The sequence below is a fragment of the Lepidothrix coronata genome, unplaced genomic scaffold (genome assembly GCF_001604755.1).
Source record: "Lepidothrix coronata isolate B3197 unplaced genomic scaffold, Lepidothrix_coronata-1.0 Scaffold31, whole genome shotgun sequence".
Lineage (NCBI taxonomy): Eukaryota > Metazoa > Chordata > Aves > Passeriformes > Pipridae > Lepidothrix > Lepidothrix coronata.
Window position 1 is genome coordinate 580978 of NW_016690211.1, and position 19716 is coordinate 600693.

General features: G+C 41.7%; 1 protein-coding gene across 1 annotated transcript in view; it reads right to left on the reverse strand.

Moving 5' to 3' along the window:
- The window catches only part of GOLPH3 (golgi phosphoprotein 3), a 31106-nt gene extending 23031 nt beyond the window's left edge, over positions 1–8075 (reverse strand). The window contains exon 1 of the mRNA XM_017811208.1: positions 7737–8075. Within this exon, the coding sequence (XP_017666697.1) occupies positions 7737–7952 (216 nt within the window). The 5' untranslated portion in view covers positions 7953–8075. The remainder of the gene's footprint in view (positions 1–7736) is intronic.
- Positions 8076–19716: the final 11641 nt, after the last annotated feature.

A 19716-nucleotide genomic window follows, 5' to 3' on the forward strand; every position in this document is an offset into this window, starting at 1 on the left:
TCCTACTTCTACAAACCGATTTCTAGTCTAACAGCTATTGTCACTGAGTGTAAAATCTGACATTTATTTGAAAGAAATGTTTAATTAGAACTAGTGCCTAAATACTCCACGCCAGATATTTCACTCAAAAAACCAACTCTTCCTACAAAAGTAAGCAAATAGAGCAGGATCAGATCCTGCTAACAACCCAGAAGCTTACAGCACACACCTTGTGTGTATTTAGTGTCTCCCACCGGTGGGCTGACCATGGCTGCAGCTAAGTCCCACATAACTGCTCCCTCAATCACCTCAGCAGGATGGGGGGAGAGAAAAGGAAGAGCAGAACTGAAAATGTAAAACCAAGTGATGCAAAACACTTGCTCACCGCCTCCCACAACCAGACTGATGTCCACGCAGTCCCCAAGCTATGACCACCTACGGCCAGGGTACCCCTCTGGTCATTTGGGGTCTGCTGTCCTGGCTGCCCCCCTGTACAACACAACCTCCTGACACTCGGGGGGTGGGCAGAGTGAAAAACAGAGGTGGCCTTAACACTGTATAACACTGTTCAGCCACACAAAAAACAGGGGGTATGTTATCAACACTGTTTCAGCCAAAAATCAAAACCACAGCACCATATTGGCTGCCCTACGACAAAAATTAACTCTAATCCTGCCAGGTCCAGTATACTTCTCTTAATAAGCATAGGAGAAACCTAAATCTGGTATGTCCTCCTAATACAGACAAAGCAGGTCCATTACTGGCTGACTAAGTAACAGGGGGAGGTTTCACTAACTTTGACTAACTAGGCTACAGTAATTAAAACTAAAATTCCCTTCTCCAGGCTTACACATACAGTGTATCTGTCCTCAAATAAAACAGCTGCCCCTCTCTTCCATCTGTTCTTCTACAGCAGTCACAATTTAAAATACTGTGTAAAGCACTGTGTTATTACAAATCTGGGGAGCTGTACAATTTTGAGGAATCTACATCTGGCCATCAACATGGATGAACTTCTAGAGTCATGTCTTGGGTCTCAAAAAAAAAAATGTACATAATGGATAGAGATTCCTCTTTTCTTTGTCTAAACCTCTCCTAGTTTCCTTTCAGTTTGTTCTCTTCCAAACAGGTTTCTCACTTGTTTCACTTGTACAGGTGCAAACAATTTTTAATAAACAGAGTATCTCATAATAATGCCATGTCAACATTTTCATTATGAGATTAAGAAAAAAAAAAAAGGAAAATCCTCTTATTGCACTGTTCTCACACTCAAAAGAACAAGTTCTTCCAGTTAGTACTTAACACATACTAACTGTGAACTGAAAATCTCAGCCACAGTCTGCAGAAGCTGCTAAAGCAGAAGTCCCATTTAATTATCCAGCACAGGCAAAGTAGTTGTTGTTAGCCCTTCCTAAGGGATTAACGTAGACAGAACATCCACCTGGCATTTACCTCAACCTAGACAATAAGTGTTATACACCTGCCTTCTCCACTGTGCAATACAGAAGACATACTGAAATTACAACACAATACATATGGAATGCTTCTCCTGTGGTAGAGACTGTCCCATGTGGAAGTGCCACAGTAAAGTCAAGTGTCTGCCGAAATTAAAAAATGGAAGTGCAATGTGCTGTTCTGTACAAGAATGACAGGCTAAATACAAAGCTCCTGGTACAACCCATGTGCAAAAGCCTGGCAGCCAAGGACTCTGTAAATAACACAACCACATGATGCTATCTAGCAAGACCATAAAGGCAGATGACTAGAAAGTGTATAGCAAAAAAGCAGCTTACAAGTGCTTAAGAGTATCAGCAACAGAAAGATACGCAAAAAGCCCGACAGACTAATTTCCTGGTGCGATGAATAAATCCTGTAACATCCACAAATAATAAAAGAGCTTTGAGTGTAACACCTCTCCAACTATAAAGATCTAGCTCACAAGGAATAGTATTTTATTAATTCAATGGTCCATCATAAAAAGGGGGTGGGGGAAAACAAAAAAAAAATTGGTGAAATGCAGTAGTTTAGTGTAGGATATACTGGGGGGTGGTGGGAAAGACTCGACATGGCAGTGTCGAGTGATAATACCAGTGATAATACCACGCACCTTTGGACTCCTGCTCATCCAGGCTTACATACAGTGCACTTAGAGGAAGAGAACAACATGCACTATTTTATGTGTAACCTCATAACTTTTATGTCTGAAAATGTATGTGAAATCACTCTGCAGTAACATTTTATGAATACTGCTGAAGGAAAGTAAGTTACTGACATTTATCTAAGACCTGTTTGCAAGCCAAGAAAAAACCAGCTAAAAGTGGCATGTGGCAAGCCACTGATTTTTTTCTTTCTTTACTAAGAGTTATGAGAAAATTTATTGAGAATATTGTCTGTGCAGAGGAAATCAAGCCACACATTTACTCCAGACTAGCTTGCCGTTTCTCCAATAATGCAACACAGAAGTGAATATGTGCTGTAGTAATTCTTTGTTCTGTGAATAAGAAAGTCATTCTTAAACATACAGCCTGTAGCACTCAGTCTGGTCAATTTAGCCTTGTAAGGAAGTCCCATTACGTGGAGCTTGACTAATTGAGATAAAAATGCTGTGGCACTCTAACTACATCAGGATCAAAGAACACCTGAAAAAATACCACTACTTCTTTAATATAAAATACTGGTTTTCAGTTTCATTATTATTTCCATTCTGGCAATAAACAGCAATACTTTTTTATCTATACTTCAAGCAAAACTTTCAATTTAAGGAGCTTCCTATAGGCAGAGGATGAAGAGTTATGGTGTGCTTTTATGAGCACTCTAGAGTTCAAGCTTTGTTTTTTAAGAGCGCTTCAAAAAACTGGAAAGCATCACTAGAAAGGCTTTGACAATACTTTTGCCCTGCAGCTTGACATGAAAGAAGGGACTACACTGCACTTAAAGTTATCCATAGAAAAATAATACAGATTACAGATTAGCCATGCTGTAAGCGCAGGGATAACCACACAAACTGCATGCAGCTGCTCTGAAATCAGCATATCCTCCAAAGAGCCCCAAAGCAGGATTTATTTACTCAGCAGCACAGTAAAGAGGCACTTCTTTTTTCTGGTTGCACGTTGTAGCAACCAGAACTGGGGTACTCCTCCTCTCACACCTCCTATCTTCTCCTAGCCTGTAACTTGTGTATGGACATGAAATGAAAAAAAGACCAAAAAGGTGGGTAACTACGAAAGAAAGGATTTTTCACCACAGACATTACACAGTTTGTTGTTACTAGGCCCTGAACATTTGAGAAAAAGAACGTCTTTGTCCAAGTTTCAACACATTCATACATCATTCTTCAACTTCAATGCAAATGAATTCCCAGTAGACGCCTCTTCATGTTACACTTGTTTGTCTCAGAAATTTTCCAGCAAAACTTGGGCGCTTCTGAGTTGACGTTCAGTCTGTTGCTGAAACTTTTTTTAATGAGGGGAAAAAAAATACTGAAAGGACAGGAAGACGACCTTTTAAAAACTGATCACTTGTTACACAGGCAAAAAACCTCAGGCTTCTGCATCATAATATGAGTTTCACAAAGTCAAATCTTTACAGCAGGAAAAATGCCAACTACATTTTGAATGTTTTCAAAATTCCTATTTCACCTTTCACAAAAATATCTTTAGGAATTAAAATATAAAAATAAGAAACAAATCCAGAACCTCATATTTTTAAGAAGAATAAGTAAACTACATTTCAGCCCTATTCTGATCAACACAAAATAGCCCATCTCAAGCAGGCAGACTAGCTTCCTAAAATCTTATTTCAATAAAATGAAAAATATTGTAAGCAGTAGACCTTCACACGAACTATTTGGACATAAAGCTATGCTGCAAAACCAAACCTTCAGCAATAAATCAAGTTTCTTATGGCCAAACATAAGTAACAAAGATCCAAGGTAATTTCTGGCCCTAACAAAGAGATTTAACATTATTTCACTCCTACAAATGACATTTCAGTCTTCAGCTAAGGAAGGGTAAAAACCCCAGGAAATATTTACTGTTGCAGTAGACTGCAGCACCCAGCTATTATTTCAACATACTTTACATGAGTATTCTTTCAGCAAATAAGGAATTAGTTACAGAACAAATAAATATTTTATATTAGTAGGTGCCAGGTCTCTCTAGCTGCTTCAATTTCTTTAGCTCTGGCAATTGTGTACAGGATAGAAGCAGCACAGTGCTAGAATAGATTCCTGACTAGTACTAAGAGAGAATTCCAAAAAGGAGGGGGAAAAAAACCCTGCACATGTACAAAAAACTTAAAAGAACTTCAACGGAGCAACAGTTACATGGCACAGCCATCTGGCAACCTCTAAGTTTTTATGGGACTGAATTATGAGATGTCTGGGGGACCTGTAATGAACAAACTACCCTCCACTCATCTCTTCGCTATCATTTTTTAATAAGCTGTAATCTAACTTTTAACATTTACCACTCCCTTCTTTTGGGAGCAATGCCCTCAGATGCTTCAGTAGTTCTACACAATAACTCCCTTTTGCTGTGGCTTTGACCTATCATACCACACATAACACTTTTTTCACCTAATACAGCAAAGTGGTTTACTTCAGTGAGTGTTTTCTATTCCTATAGCAACAGGCTACTGCTCTGCTTTTAATGGATGAACAAGACTCCCTTTCCCAGACGTGTTTCTGAAGGGTTTCCAAATACATGTAGGTGTTCTTGTGACGCTTCCCTGAAAAATTTTAGTAACGCATTTTCTTCCAGTTTATTACCTGCTCCTCCAAGGACACAGCATCTGTCATGTTATGTAAGATGCATATTTCAGCACATATCCCTTGTCTTGACTTTGGAATACAGAAACAGTTACATATACACAGAAGATACACATGGAAGAGGAACTGCAAGTGGAATAGAGCAACGAAAACACATATACATCAAGTATTAACTTAATTAGGCCAAACTGCTGGGGGGCACAGCATTAACATACAAAAAGGCCATGTCCAAGAACCGTGTTCAAATGCATTTAATTGTGTTAGCACATTAGGAATGGGTTTGAGGGGCGGTGTGTTTGTTTTACAGCTGCCAGACATTCCCATCACCTAACCCATTCTGTAGCAGCAACCGGGCAACAACTCAAAAAGTTTTGCTGTGGCTGTTTACGACCATCACTCTCTCCTGAAAGTAGGATTCACATAAACATCTAACAGTCTATGAACACTGAACTCATCAATCCATCACTGAATAGATCTTCCTGAAAAACTGTCTCCTAATCATAAATACTCTTCCACCTACACTCACAAATCATAAATGGTAGCTCTGTACTTGTGAGGTATTTTGTATAAAGTTTATATGAAGTTAAGCCATACTCACTAGTGTTTAACTTTGTAAAAAAAATTACCTAAAAATCTGAAAACAAAGCTATCGGTGCACGTATCAGTGACTCTTCTGAGAGAGAAGCTATTTTTAGGGAAACATGTTCTTTGGCCAAATGAGAGTCCTCGTTTTTATATTTCTTACTTATATACTCTTTGGCCAATGTAGACTACTTTTGCTTCATCCTGCTGGACTAAAAAGGAAGGATGTTATCAGCTTTAAATTAACTGGCTTTCAATTGTGCTTGTACTTCATAAACCTGCCTTAGCCTGTCCCTTAGACTTTTCATAGTTACACTTTACAGACCCTATATTGCTTTTCTCTGCCTGCTCTCTTGAGAAAGTCTCACACAAATATTCTAGTAAATCCATTCTATTGGAAGTAAAGACTTTGTAAAAAGCATTTCCAGATGTGTAAAGTAAGTTAGTTCTGCTTAGTTATCATTAGAACAAAAGAGAACAAAAAAAATATTCCTCTTGGAAAGTGAGCCTATAGTTTTATTTCCAGTTTCGAAAGGAGAAAATAAGACAAGTGATTTATATAGTGCAGCCTGTACACAGGGGTACAAACCCAAAGTCCGAATCCCAGTACTTCATGCCTAACAAAGCTCACAAACAGGTTGTGCTACAGTTCCTGCACATAAGTCCCCTGCCCTAGAGACAACATTCTCATTCTTTTTGTCTGATGTCTCCACTGCAAAATCCCAAGGGAATTATGGATATCCACGCCACTGTAATCACTCAGTTCCTTTTTCCATACAAAGGAATATTACATCTGCAACGTATGTCACCGCTGCACTTAGCAAAGTCAGATAATTTATAACTTTGATGCACACCACTGCAAAGCTTGATTTTTTGGCCCAATGTCAACTATCACCTTTTGATATACCACCAAGATTTGCGCCATATATTCTTTCCTAGGCAGACATAATGCTCCCTTGTCTTGAAATATTTACAACATAAGGCCCACAGATTCAGCAGGTTTAGCACACAATCCTTTTAAAAAAAAAATAGAGCTGAAAGATCACCCAGTTTATCCCACCTTCTTCAAGGTAAGACCTCCTAGGCAACCCTGCCAGGAATCTCTCTTGCCCCCTCCCCCCAACTTACTTTCCCCCTATCGTTCAGGTGTGTAGAAAGAGAAATGCACAAGTCTTCAAGCGGTGGAAGCCCACACCACTGAGCATCTACTGAGTCTATGAGGATGCCATGGCAAGGTCCACCTGGAAAAACAGGGCTACAAGAATATGGCCCAAAACACACAGTCTGAGAGAGAAATGTTATTGCAGCAGGTACGTACACCAAGACATCTACATGCGTTAACCAGGAAAACTACTCTTTATTCACTATTAACCAGCAAGCCTATTTTAGATGCAATGCAATGTCAAAGAACATATCACCTAGCAGCTTCCCTTCCCCATTATTCTGTCCCCAGGAACATGAACAGTTTCAAGAGACTTCCACCCAAATCAATGAACTGGATTCATTAATTTCCTTATCACACAAGGAAAAAAGAAAAAAAAAAGGCAGGTTGCTTAATCAAATCCGTAATATATTTCATATCTAAAATAAAGGTGTATTACACTTCGTCATACACCACATCAAAGTAAACTGCTTCCTCGATAGAACTGGCTTTCTGCAGGGTGTGTGCTTTCCATATTGATTGCCTCTTTCAAATGAAACGAAAATCTGACGCACTGGTAGAAGTATACCCTCCTCAATAACTTATTCACAGTCTCACAGCAAACTATTGAGCTGTGAAACCAGCAGAAACAGAGAATTATACAGTAATGCCATTTCCTCATTTTGACACGCTTCTCGTTACTCAGGGCCCATTTTTGTCATATAACCCTGTAAGACATTTTTCACATGCATTACTCTGGAAAGTCTTAGTAGAAAGGGCTGCTCAGCAACCCAGAGCACCTGAGAACCCCGTAACTATCACGGAGTTCCGCCTGACAAAACCCACAGGAGGAAAGGGTCTCCCACATTAGAGCCGTAGCTAAGTTGAAGCAGAAGGAGTATAAATGTGCCAGATCCACCTCAGGCCTCCAAGTCCAACGCTGGCCTGAGGCCCTGGCCCCCATATCTAGGTCCCCGTCTTGCCCCAAGCCCTGTATATGTCCCATCATATATATTTATAGGACAGCCCCTCCGCGAACCCCGCACCCCAAAGGCGATCCAAACTCTGCCAAAATCCGAGCACCTTTCCCTCACCTCATCCAAAACACCGAGCCCGTTCCAGCAACATCACCTCCCCGTCCCCTCTGCCCCCGAACCGCAGCCACCCTCACCCTGCAGCGCCCTCGGTCCCATCGCACCACCCGGCCCCCCTTCCCCACCACCCTCAAAAAACCGGTGTCCCCCCGGGCACCCCCCGCGGCCGCACCTCGCGGTCCTTGAGGCCCAGCAGCAGCACCTCCTCCATGAGGGTGAGCCGCGTCTCCTTGGAATCGCCCTTCTCGTCGTCGCCGGGCTCGTCCCGGCGCCCTTCATCGTCGGAGCCACCGCCGGCGCCCCGCTCCTTGTCGGCGGCGGCGGCGCTGCGAGAGGCCTCGGTCCGGCGCTGCACCAGCCCGGAGCTGCGCTGGGTCAGGGAAGTCATGGCTGGCGGGGGGAGAGCGGGGCTCCGGGATGAGAAGGGCCGGGGGCCGCTCCGCCCTACGCGCTCCGGCCGGGGGCAGACATGGGCAGCGGGTCCGGAGCGGGTCGGCCGCGCTGGCGGCGGCGGCGGCTCAATATGGCGGCGCGGGCTGATGTCAGCGGAGGATGTGGCAGCGCCGGGCGGGGGCGGTGCCGGAAAGGGCCCGCGGCTGAGGGAGCGCGGCCGTGACCCGGGGTGCGGACTGGCCTCCGTGCGGGCGGCGGGTGTCCTGCTAAAGGTGCCTCTTATGCTGCCTCAAGTCCGATTGGTTTCCTGGAATCGTAGAACCGTCAAGGCTGAAGGAGACCTTCGGGAACGTCCAGTCCAACCGCCCGCCCAGCGCTGCCGCTGTAACCCCAGAACCACTAAACCGCGTCGCCCAGGGCCACATCCAGATGCCTCTTGAACACCTCCAGGGGTGGTGGCTCCACCATCTCCCTGGACAACCTGTTCCGATGCCTGGCCATTCATGTTTAGCCAGAAGGCCGTGTCCGGTTGCTGGCACAGCCCCTTCCAGCCTCATTCCCTCCATGTGGGAAGCGTTCAAGGCCGGGATGGGACGCTGAGCAACCTGGGCTGCTGGAAGGTGTGTGGGCGGCAGGACCAGGGAAGTGATTGTCGCCCTGTACTAGGCACTGGTGAGGCCGCACCTCGAATGCTGTGTCCAGTTCTGGGCACCTCAGTTCAGGAGGGACGTTGAGGTGGTGGAGTGAGTCCAGAAAAGGACAGTGTAGCTGGGGAAGGGTCTGGAGCACAAGTCCTGTGAGGAGAGGCTGAGGGAGCTGGAGGGTGTTTAGCCTGGAGAAGAGGAGGATCAGGGGGGACCTTATCACTCTCCACAGCAATCTGGAAGGAGGTTATAGCCAGGTGGGGATCAGTCTCTTCTCCTGGGCAACTGGCAATGGGACAAAAAGACATGGTCTTAAGCTGCACCAGAGGACGTTCAGGTTGGACATTAGAAAGAATTTTTTCACTGAAAGGGTGTTTAGACATTGGACTGGACCGGCCAGAGAGGTGGTGGAGTCACTGTCCCTGGAGGTGTTTAGCTGGCACTAAACTTAGTCCCATGGTTTAGTTGACATGGTGATAGGAGAAATAAATAACCTGATTTTATTACAAGCAAATGAACTGAGTAGAAAAGTGGAAGGGGGTGGCTTTTATTAATCAAAGAGCAGTCCTTTTTTTTCTTTTTTAATTAAAATAGGCGTGTCGCGGAGTTGTAAGGTGAATGGTTCTGTCTGCACCTGACACCAGGGAACTTTTGCGGCTGGGAATAGGGAAAAATACAAAAAGTAAAGATGTAACTAAACAAAGACCTTCTCTGCCATGTGGTAGCCTATTGTGTACCGGGGACATCACAATCAATCAAAAACAAGGGTAACACCCTCTCCCTGGTCAGAAAGTAATCTTTTGAGGTAAAAACTGCATTTAATGAATATGTAACAGTTTATGTAACCAAAAGAACTACAAAAGGTGGGATTTTCAAACTGGTAGTGTGCTTCCAGACCCTAGTGGCCTGGACACCCAGCGTGCTGCAAATAAAACCTTCCGTTGCGCTTCCTTTGTCTCACAGGTTTTTGCTGTCTTTCTAAATTCGAAAGGGAGATTTCTCTCACAGTGGTGTTCAGTCAAAGGCTGGACTCAGTGATCTCAGTGGTCTTCTCTAGCCTAATTGATTCCATGATTCTGTGTCACTGCCCATGGCAGATGGGTTGGAACGAAATGATCTTTAAGGTGTCTTCCAACCCAAAGCATTCTGTGATTCCATGATTAAAGGTGTGTATGTATGTGTGTATATATGTATATATACACACACACATGTACCTGTCGAATGAATTCAGGTGAGCTCTCAACAGTTTTGACTTCAAACCGCAAAGATGGAGTCCCTCAGCTCTGGTGTCAACAAGCACCTTTTCAAACCTTTAGCCTTTTTGTAAATGGCACACCAAAAACTCAAAAAAAATCTTGTCAAGGCTAAACCCTATGTAAGTTTCCAGGCAGTGTGTTTTATTGCAGAATAAAGGTGCTTGTGGTGCAAGGATGGCCTACACTTTTTAGTTCACAGTTTGAATATTGCATTTCACCATACTGAAATACATACATATAAACATATATAAACCATATATTTAATATCTAAATAAAATATGTTAATAAAGAGTTATCTTTAGTGAGTTGTTGGTTTAGGTTTTTTTTTAACTGGACTCTGTTTACTGAGAGCTCTGACTGTAGCCTCAATTGTTTCCCACACCCCCATTCCTTGCATCCCTTGCTATTGTGACTTGGTGACAATTTGGTACAGCTTGAGAAAGAATAGCAGATGGACAACAGTGATCCCCAGAGGATCTGGATTGCTCTCACAAGTGTTTGCTCATTGTTCCTCTTCTGTTTTTTGAAGCCTGCTAATTATTCACAGTCCACTTACTGTATGACGTTCTGGGTTTTTTTAATCCTTTTAATTTTATTTTTTTTAATTAAAGTGTCTTGCTGTACCAGCTCAAATGCCAAATTGAAGCTTAAGGATATAACATGACTGTTATTTTTATCAAATAAGCATTTGCTTAAAGAAGAGACACCACAATAGCATTAAAAGATCTGTTTTACGGAAATGTCTTTTCTGGGTTGTAATTAAACTCAAATATTTATTAATTTAGTCCTCTGTGAGCAACTTGGATATTTTGCTGAGGATTACAATCAAGATGACAGGCATATAATTAACTTGGGTCGTTACCTGGGCCTTCTTTTAACATAGTCACTATATTAGCTTTCTTCCTGTTTTTTGGAACTCCCAAGGTTTTTTAGAGATCAAAAAGAGGTTCCAAAAAGCTAGTTCAGAAAACTGAATGCAATCTATCCTGGCTTACTGATAGGAATTACCTAACTTTAGTACTGCTGTTAAAATTTTTCTTAAAGCATACTATTAGTAGAAAGAATTTAATCTTTACCCCATCTGATAATATTTACCTATTTCCCCAGAATGCAAAGCTATTTGTTGAACACATCTTCTTAAAAGCACTATTAGCAAAATTCTCACATTTCACTTTAGTAATATCATTGTTATAATTTGCCTTGCACCTACATTCAATTCCCTGTTTCTTTCCCTTGGAAAAAAAAAAAAGAGAACATTTCTCAACATCATTTCTATTTTCTCTAATTCCTATCTTTAATTAATGAAGCAATTTTATCTTCTCCTTTCTTATCAATAGAATAATTGTTTGGGCTGTTACAATTATTTTAGCAGTCCCACTGGACTACTGTGACATTTAAGTACTTACGGGTTTAGTCCTGATTGCATTTTAATGGTTAATTGATGGAATGTTTATCAGCAACTCTTAGTTTTATTTTTTTTTTATTTGGATCCTTTCCTCAGGGGCATCAAAGGACTCATTGTTGTTTTCAGTTTTGTAAAAATCAGTTTTTAAAAATAGTTGCTAATCATATTATTAATTTGCCCACTTTTCTGTATTTTGTTACAAAAGGGGACAAATTAGGATCACTTGTAGGTTAATAATTTTTAGTTTTGTTGATCAATTTCATTTTTATTAGGATGAGGTGTACTATGAAGTTCCTTATACTTGACAGTCACTTCTGTGATTTAGTAACTCAGATGTTTGCACAAATTGAATGGTGTAATTTCGAAGAAATTTATTTCTTCATTATTAATTTCAGTTCTGACTCATCTGCTGAACCTAAGCTAATAAATTCAGTGCAAACCAAATTAAGAACACGTATGGTTGAATTTTGAGCCAATTAAATTATTTTTTTACACCAGTGCAACATTGACAGAGAAACCCCAAATCTGGGTGAAAAGGGTGGCAAAGAGGACGCACTTCATTCAGCACATGATTTTGTCAGTGTTCATCCCTTCTACACAGCTGAGATCTGGTGTGTTACCGAGGGCCACCAGGCTTGGCAGATACCCAGGAGATCCTGTGTCATGACCTTTTTACCTGCAATTTATTTTACAGTACCAAGCAGCACTAGAAAAATATTTCTGAGTCCTCCATGGCTCCACCAGGAGTTCAGAATGCTGTAGCCCCTGACACTGCAATGTGTGGTTCATGTCATTTGGGTTGTCACTGGGCATCTTGCCGGGGACAGGACCCCCTTCCTCCCCCATTCCAATGCCAGTGGCATCCAACCCAAGAGCTGAGGCCTGAAATCTTCTGAGCGTTCTGTTAGGAAGAAATACCGCAAGAGTACAGGCTGTACTCTAGAAACAATTTTGTTCATCTTGCAGTAAATAGCCCTTGTAATTCATTCTTGTTTATTCAGCCCATACCTGGCAGAATGCAGTAGACCTCTGAAGGAGCTAGGGTTTTTGAATTGCTGCTAGCCAACTGGGGAGTTGAATTAAAAGGGAAAATAGCAAAGGTATAGGTCCTAGAGCCTTACTTTGTGTTGTGGTAGTTCCAGTTGCCATGACTTTCTTCCCTGTAGGAGCAGGGGATTACCACAGTCATGCCAGCAGGAAAAGTGAGTGACAAACTAAATGCAAGGGTGTGTTGGGACAGCAAGTCAGGCAAAGAGTAACTTTAACACCTGAAGTAGGGGTTTGCATGCTCTTAACTACAGACAAATTAACAACCTGAACATCAGGAGCACAAGGCAGAGCTGGGTAAAGCAAGAAGTTGTGGAAGTTTCAACCTAAGAGACATGCCAGGCTACGGAATTTCAGACATAGTGGATGAATCCTAGTGCTGCAGCAGCACCATAACAAGGTACTGCTGGGCAGATTTTCCCCCTGAAGGACAATTAGGTGAACAGGATGTGCATGTTTTGAAGCTGACAGCAAGAAAACAGGAGTTGTTTTCTAGAAGATGGCTGCTGGCTAACAGAGCTTTGCCATCCAGCAGTTTCGCCAGTCAAGCTTGTTTACATTCCTGCCTGTGTCTTCCATTCCCTCCCAGTGAAAGTTTGACACTCCCAGTTACGCCATTAAAAACAAGTGTCAGGTGCAGCTGTGACCTGAATCCCTGTAAGAGTCTGACTTAAAAACAACAGTCAAGAAAAAGGCCATATTCCCCTATATAATTTCAGGGATCTGTTGACAGGGCAGCCTCACATATAGGCACTGTATCATTACTGAAGAAGCATGAAGTATGGAAGCCCAAGGGCTAGAAGCAAAGGGAGACAAATTTCCTAAGGCCAAATGGTCTCTAAAACCATGCTGATTGCAGATATGCTGCTTGAGTGCTTGAGTAGACATTAATGCCAGAAAAGAACTGGAAACAAACTATCTTGAGGTTTGTTCTATCCATTATTATCAGCAGGATCTCCAAGAGCAGGATTTTCACTTCCAATAAGAATCGAGAGGCTGAAAGGTACAGAGTTATGAGAGAAGGAGATCAGAGATATGGGACATGGGCAGACTAATGTGTGACACTGTGTGTGGGAAGAAACTAGAGACAATGATCAACTGGCCATAGAAATCGTGTCTGGTACACGGTGGTCATGTAATATTCTCTCTTTCAGTTTCAGCTGCACCTGTTTTACTCCAGCTGTTGTTTTGGTTACTAAATAAATCCTTCACCAGCCAGTGCAAACCAGGTGGGTTTTTCTTCTTGGTTTTGGAGTGAACTTTCCAACACTAACAGCAAATTTTTCTAAGTAAAAAACCCTTACTGATATGGCTCTTTCTGTCCACGCAACAAACTCTTTTTTGATTGCTTTTAATGCCCAGCAGTTTAGATGTTGTTAAAATTATCAGTTTATAAAATCAAAATTTGCAAGTGTATCTTTTCCAACAAGCCTTCTTTTAAGCTTGTCCCTTAGGCTGATTCAAAGACAATGTTTTAGGCTTCTAAAGAATTTGAAGAATTAGTTATTACTTTCAGCAGCATAGTGCCAGTTTTTAACACCAAGCTCATATAAAACCAGATGCAGCCTCTACATTAGTAATAGAATTTATCTTCAAATGACTTTGAATTAAAAACCAGCGCATGCTGCTTTTAAGTTTTTTATCTACCAATGCAATAAATTTTGGATTTTTAGAGAAAGAATGACAGGCATTTTAGAAAGACCAAAGGCAGAAATGCAGAAGCGCTGTGCACATTAGCTCATTTCAAAAAGGTTTTCTTTATTTCGAGTATTTCCAGATCCTCTCATTTTCTTACCTCCTGGGGAGTTCAAATCATCCTGGTTCCTGAAATCTTTGTATTGTAATAGCATCTTCCTCCTTGTAGCTGAGTGAGATTGTTCAGCAGCAAGAACCTGGACTGGTTATTTTAATATTACAATTACAGTACAGAAATCATAAGGACAAAAGTATCAGTCAAAGTGCTGTTTGTAATTGAGATGGCCTTTCATTTCTACACAGGGGTCCTGTTCAACCAGCATCACTAAGAAAAATGTGCAGTTTCCTTAATAGATGTTCACTGAGTAAAATGAGTCCCATAAAGCCTTCGCCAAAACTGTCCCTGGTATTTTGGCAAAATTTAAAACATTTAATACGGTGAATTTTATGCAAGTTCAGTTTTGAAAAATCTTTATTTCACGTCCTACTGTAACAAATGCTTTGCTATCTGTTCCTTTTAACGCATATAAATACTCATCAGCTCATTAAAAAATACATCAGGCCAGATGGTGCAAAGAAAATGTTTCCATAGAGTTGTAATCTACAAGATAAATAGTGATTAGAGCAGCATTCATGTTGTCTAAATAGAGAGTACTTGGGAGCATTCGTATTGTGTGCAGAATAACTTTTGGTAGGTTTAGGTTTACACCCTCTCGTCATGACCAAGGACCCACGCAGAGAGAATCAAATAATGGGTGGTAATTTTAGAACTGCAGATGTGAGGCAAACAGAGTCATGGAGTCAGTGTCTGAGAAAAATATGGATTCCAGGAACTAGTGGTCACATCAGCTCAGAAAAGGTGTGTGAGCAGCTGGGACTGGGGAAATGGAAGAACAATCTGGAAATATTTGGCAGCAGCCAGCTCTGAGCCGCTATAAAGCCTGTTTAAGGGAGATAAAGCTGCATTTTCAAGTTACTTTGATCCTGAAAAAATCAGCCAAGTGCATTGCAGTCTGTTCTGTTCCTGGCACAAGTTGCATACCCTGCTTGTGCTGGATGATTTGTACTCCTGATGGCAGCCAGGAGGTTGTGAACACAGGGAATGCCAGAAAGCTTTTAAGTCTGGCACAGATGTTAATACCTCCCACAGTACCTTCTATCCAGGGAGCAAAAAACATTGATAAACATTTGTAGATTAAACATACAGACGTATTTGGATTACCTTTTTCTCTGATTCATTCAAGAGTCAAACCAGGATGGAAGCATTTCTAATTGGGTTGCTAAAGTTAGCTTTGAAAATATGGAAGAATGAAATCCGAGTTAAGTCTTTGGGAGCACTACGTCTCACCATCGTGCTGTGAGCTACCTTGCACAGCTGACTATGTCAAGGGGAGAAAATTCCAGATTTTTTTGGGGGAGATACACTTGCTCTTAACTGGGGAAATTCAGAAGTTGGACTCCCCACTCAGCAGCATGGAGTGCTCAGCTCCACAGCACTGCCACCTCTCTGTTTCAATCTGTAATCAAGGTGCCTCCTCTGACCGCAAGGCAGAAAGTTTGAGAATATTATCCCTGTGAATGGGTCCACAAATGGTGAAAACAAGTGAACTGATTTTTTGGGGTGGTTAATTCTGCACTGGATTATATCTGTGAAACAATATCTGTCTTCGGTATTGAAAACTGGTATTATGGTTATATCATTTCTATGTGATGGCTTTTAAAGAGATTTCACCGGCAAGCACTTTACCTTCTATGCAAATATATAAATGGGCTGCAAAAGAGCTGTTATTCAAACAGAAACCTCTTCACAGGGGATCCTATCTACACTGCACCACCTTCTTAATTCAAATTGAAATAATAATTTGAATGATTGGAACAAAGGCTGTTTAAAATGTTACCTGCATCGTAGAAATTGATGAGCATTTTAGCTTTAAAACACAATGTTATTTCTAAGGTTAGCCAGTTATTTAAAAACTTCTTGCTGAGCAGTCGAATAAGTACATTTTCATAAGCACTGACTGCATTTAAGAGTTGATTAATTTTCTACAAATGTGTAGGAATTCCTTCTGTGTACTAATGTAGCACCAAACACAAGACATTCTGCACAGAACTAAGTCAAGATGGTGTATAATATATAACCATGAGACACAGAAGGAGGGGGATTCTAGAATGTCTCCTGTTTTTTAAAACTAGTATTTGTAGCAATCACAGTGGATTCAAAGAGAGCAGGAACCTGATTAGTAGTCAGGAACTGTCAGAAAACTCATAAAGAGGTGATAATTTTACCATCAGCCTTACACATCTATAGCATGCTCATCTTTTTGCCTGTGAGTGGACTATATTTTCTCCCTGAAAACTAGATTAAGGAAGAATATGGGGGATTTGAAACTTCACTAGTGAAGCCAAAGGGAGCTAAAACAGCACCAGAATTACACAGTAGAGCTGGAAATGTTATATGACTCTTTTTCTAGGGATGCTGGTATGGGGAAGGGACTTACTAGACAAATGCTTCGCTGACTCCAGAGTGAACCAGCAGCTGGGTACATTTCTCTGCATGCCCAGGCATGCAGCAAGCACCAAGTGACAGCTAGTGAGCCTGACAAAAACTGTGTTGAAAAACTTGGCATGAGATTAGTTCCCCAAAAGTCTTTTCTATATCTGGGAGGAAAAGGAAAGAAAGTGTGAAAAAGTGCTTGCATCACTTGTTCAGTTACATGAACTGCTGTCTTGCCAAAGGCCACTCACATTTGCATTATCTTTTTTTTTTTTTTAAAGGTATAAGTTGTTGCAAATGTTATATTTGAACAGGCCAGAAGAAGCCTTCCTCTCCTCTTGAATCACATTTACTGTTACATTATAACTCCAAGCCATGACAATGCAGGCGACCATCCTGTGCTGATGGGATTGCAGCACTATCTACACATCAGAGCCTATCTCCTGAGCCTCCCAAAAATCTGCCTTCCACAGCTGCTGGAGGCAGCCTGATCCTCATGGCAATAAGCTGCATCAGTGAAGCCAGGATGAGACTTTCAGGACTCCAGTGACTGCCCCAGGGAGGAGAAATGAAAAAGGATTAGCAGCTAAATTATTGCCAGTCACAAATTAAGATGGAAGTTAGAAACAAAAGGTTAGTGGAGAAACCCAGCTGGTGAGTGGTAATAGAAATACATCCAGCAGCCTAAGAAGGTTGCCCTGGCATGGTCCAGAAACCTCCAAACAACAGGGATGCATCCCATGGCTGCAGTGGGGAATGAGGGAAGCTGCACAGTGTATCAGTGTTTTCACCTGCACAGACAGTCAGTCGAGAACTCTGTCTGGTTTACAAGGCATCTTTGGAAGAAACAAACAAAAATAAATCTCCTTCTGTCTTGCTGACATACAGCAAATGACATCTGAGCTTTCCATATTTAACACAGAATATGTCACGCTGATGAGTCAGCCATCTGCATCAAGGTGTCCTACTTCCGTGTGTATGTATGGTCTTTTCTCACTAAGTGTTTTCCCTAATGTTTACTCAGGCACCAGCTTAATTCCCTTTGCCAAGGGATAAAACAGTGATTTTAATTAACAGCCATTTATTACACAGTTAAGCCCTTCAGAGAGAAAATTAAAAAAAAAACCACCAAAACCAAAACCAAACAACAACCCAACCAACCAAAAAATCCTTAAAAACTCCCCCCAGAATAAAACCAGTCTCATTTTTCATAGCCTGTTATGGAACAACAAATGCAAGTCTTGTGTTTCTGCGGAACAAATGCTTGAGCAGAAGACAGTTAAGCTTTTACTGGCCTCAGTGGCCAAAACACACCTGTGGCTGAAATCCAGTGAGGTGATCTCGCACTGCTTGGAGCAGGAGAGCAGGACCAGGCACTGTGCCAAAGCAAAGAAAGCACTCCCTATCCTGGAAGCATGGTCCCACTCTGAAACACAGCTCTGTAAAAAAAAAAAACAACCAAAAAAAACCCCCAAAACAAAAGCTACAAAAAAACCCCCCAAAAAGCAAAAACCTCAATCCAAACCACAAATTTTGGACTTTCCCTCTTCTTTAAATCAAATAGGTTCTGTTTTCCTAGCTTCAAACTCAGCCTGGAGCTGGAGAACCAACTTGGCACCTCACCATCAGTCCTAAACATCCTGCAGTCAAAACCAAAGCACTACTTACATCTGCATGACCCCAGGATTGTAAATTGGCCTCAGATATGAATGTCATATTTGAACATGTGTTTGTTAGTCTTTGTTAATACAAGGTTAATACAAAGTGCCAAGTGTTTTTAACATCCTGTTTTATGGCAGGAACTATTTTTGATGCTTCACAAGGCCACATTGCTCTCAGCTATTCTACTGCAACAGAAGTGAAAATTTCAGTAAATAATTTTTATGAAGGTGTGCTCCAGGCTGACTGTAGGAGGGACTCCTTTTTGCCATTAATATCACAAAATATGGCATGGAATATGGAGGACCAAAACTGTTTAAAGAAGAAGATACCATTTTTACCATCTTTGGCAAGATCATATTGGAAAGATGCTGCTGCACAGAAGAAACTCTGAAATTTGAAAATATATAGATAGATAAAACTTTTTCAAAGTAGGCTTTTTACTATGTCTCTCCACCACAACTGACAAAAATAAAAAACCCAGCAAGATTCCTAATTCTGCTTCATCTGACAGTTTCCCTTCCGCAGGAAGAGATCTTTCTTAATCTGGGCAGTTGGCCAGCTCAGTGTCCAATAAGTTGCTCCAGTTAGGAATAAAGTATCTTTGACGCAGTTTGGTTTGTTTGCAAAAAAATATAAGAAGCCCTTCTTGTTTGAGCACGGTATAAACCAAAGAGCTAGAGGCAGACAGCTTCTTCAAACACAGCTCTTTCAGCCAGCACCTGACCCAAGAGCCCTTTTGCAAGGCATCTCCTCTACCAGTTCTCCATAGAGCAATTCTCCACTTCATGCTCCTCACTGCCATCAAATACCTCTCGGAAATCTGACTGAGTTGGCACAACAAAGCCACCAGGCTATTCCCTGCCCCAGTATGAAACAGAATGCTTGGGCTTCCATGGCTCAGCAGTGAGGATTTGGTGATGGCCACACCAAGACAACTGGCTTATTAATGCAACACATATCTTCTCAGGCCCAGGAAGACATTCAGAAGACTTGGAAAATACCAATCAGTGGGTGGTTTTAACTGAACAAGACTGTCCTGTGAGAGTGGCCACCTACTGGCAGATCAATAGTTAAATGAATTGAACAAAAGCTAGTACAGATGTGTGAAATAAATTTTCAACATCTTTTAAACTCAGCCATACCTAAAGGGACTGAAATTCTCACCATTAAAGCTTTCAAACAGCCCACACAGTCGAACAGATGCTGTTGAAGGGCACAACTGTTTAAGTGTTTGTGGGGGGTTGACCTTGGCTGGAGAACAGGTGACCACCAAGGCCACTCTGTCACTCCTCTCCTCAACAGGGCAGGGCAGAACATATAACAAATGAGCTTCCTAAGCGGTCACAACCTCCTCTGGGCATCCACCTGCTCCAGCAAGGGGTCCTCAGGTGGATGTCTGTTCCCACATGGACCTCCGTGGACTGCAGGGGGACAGCCAGACAGTGTTTCTTTTCCCTCACATGTCCATGGAAAGAGTTAATCATCCTTTCCTCACTTGAAAGAGCTCAGGTGTATTAAAGAATTCCTTTCCAATTCTGTAATTAAATTTAGCTTTT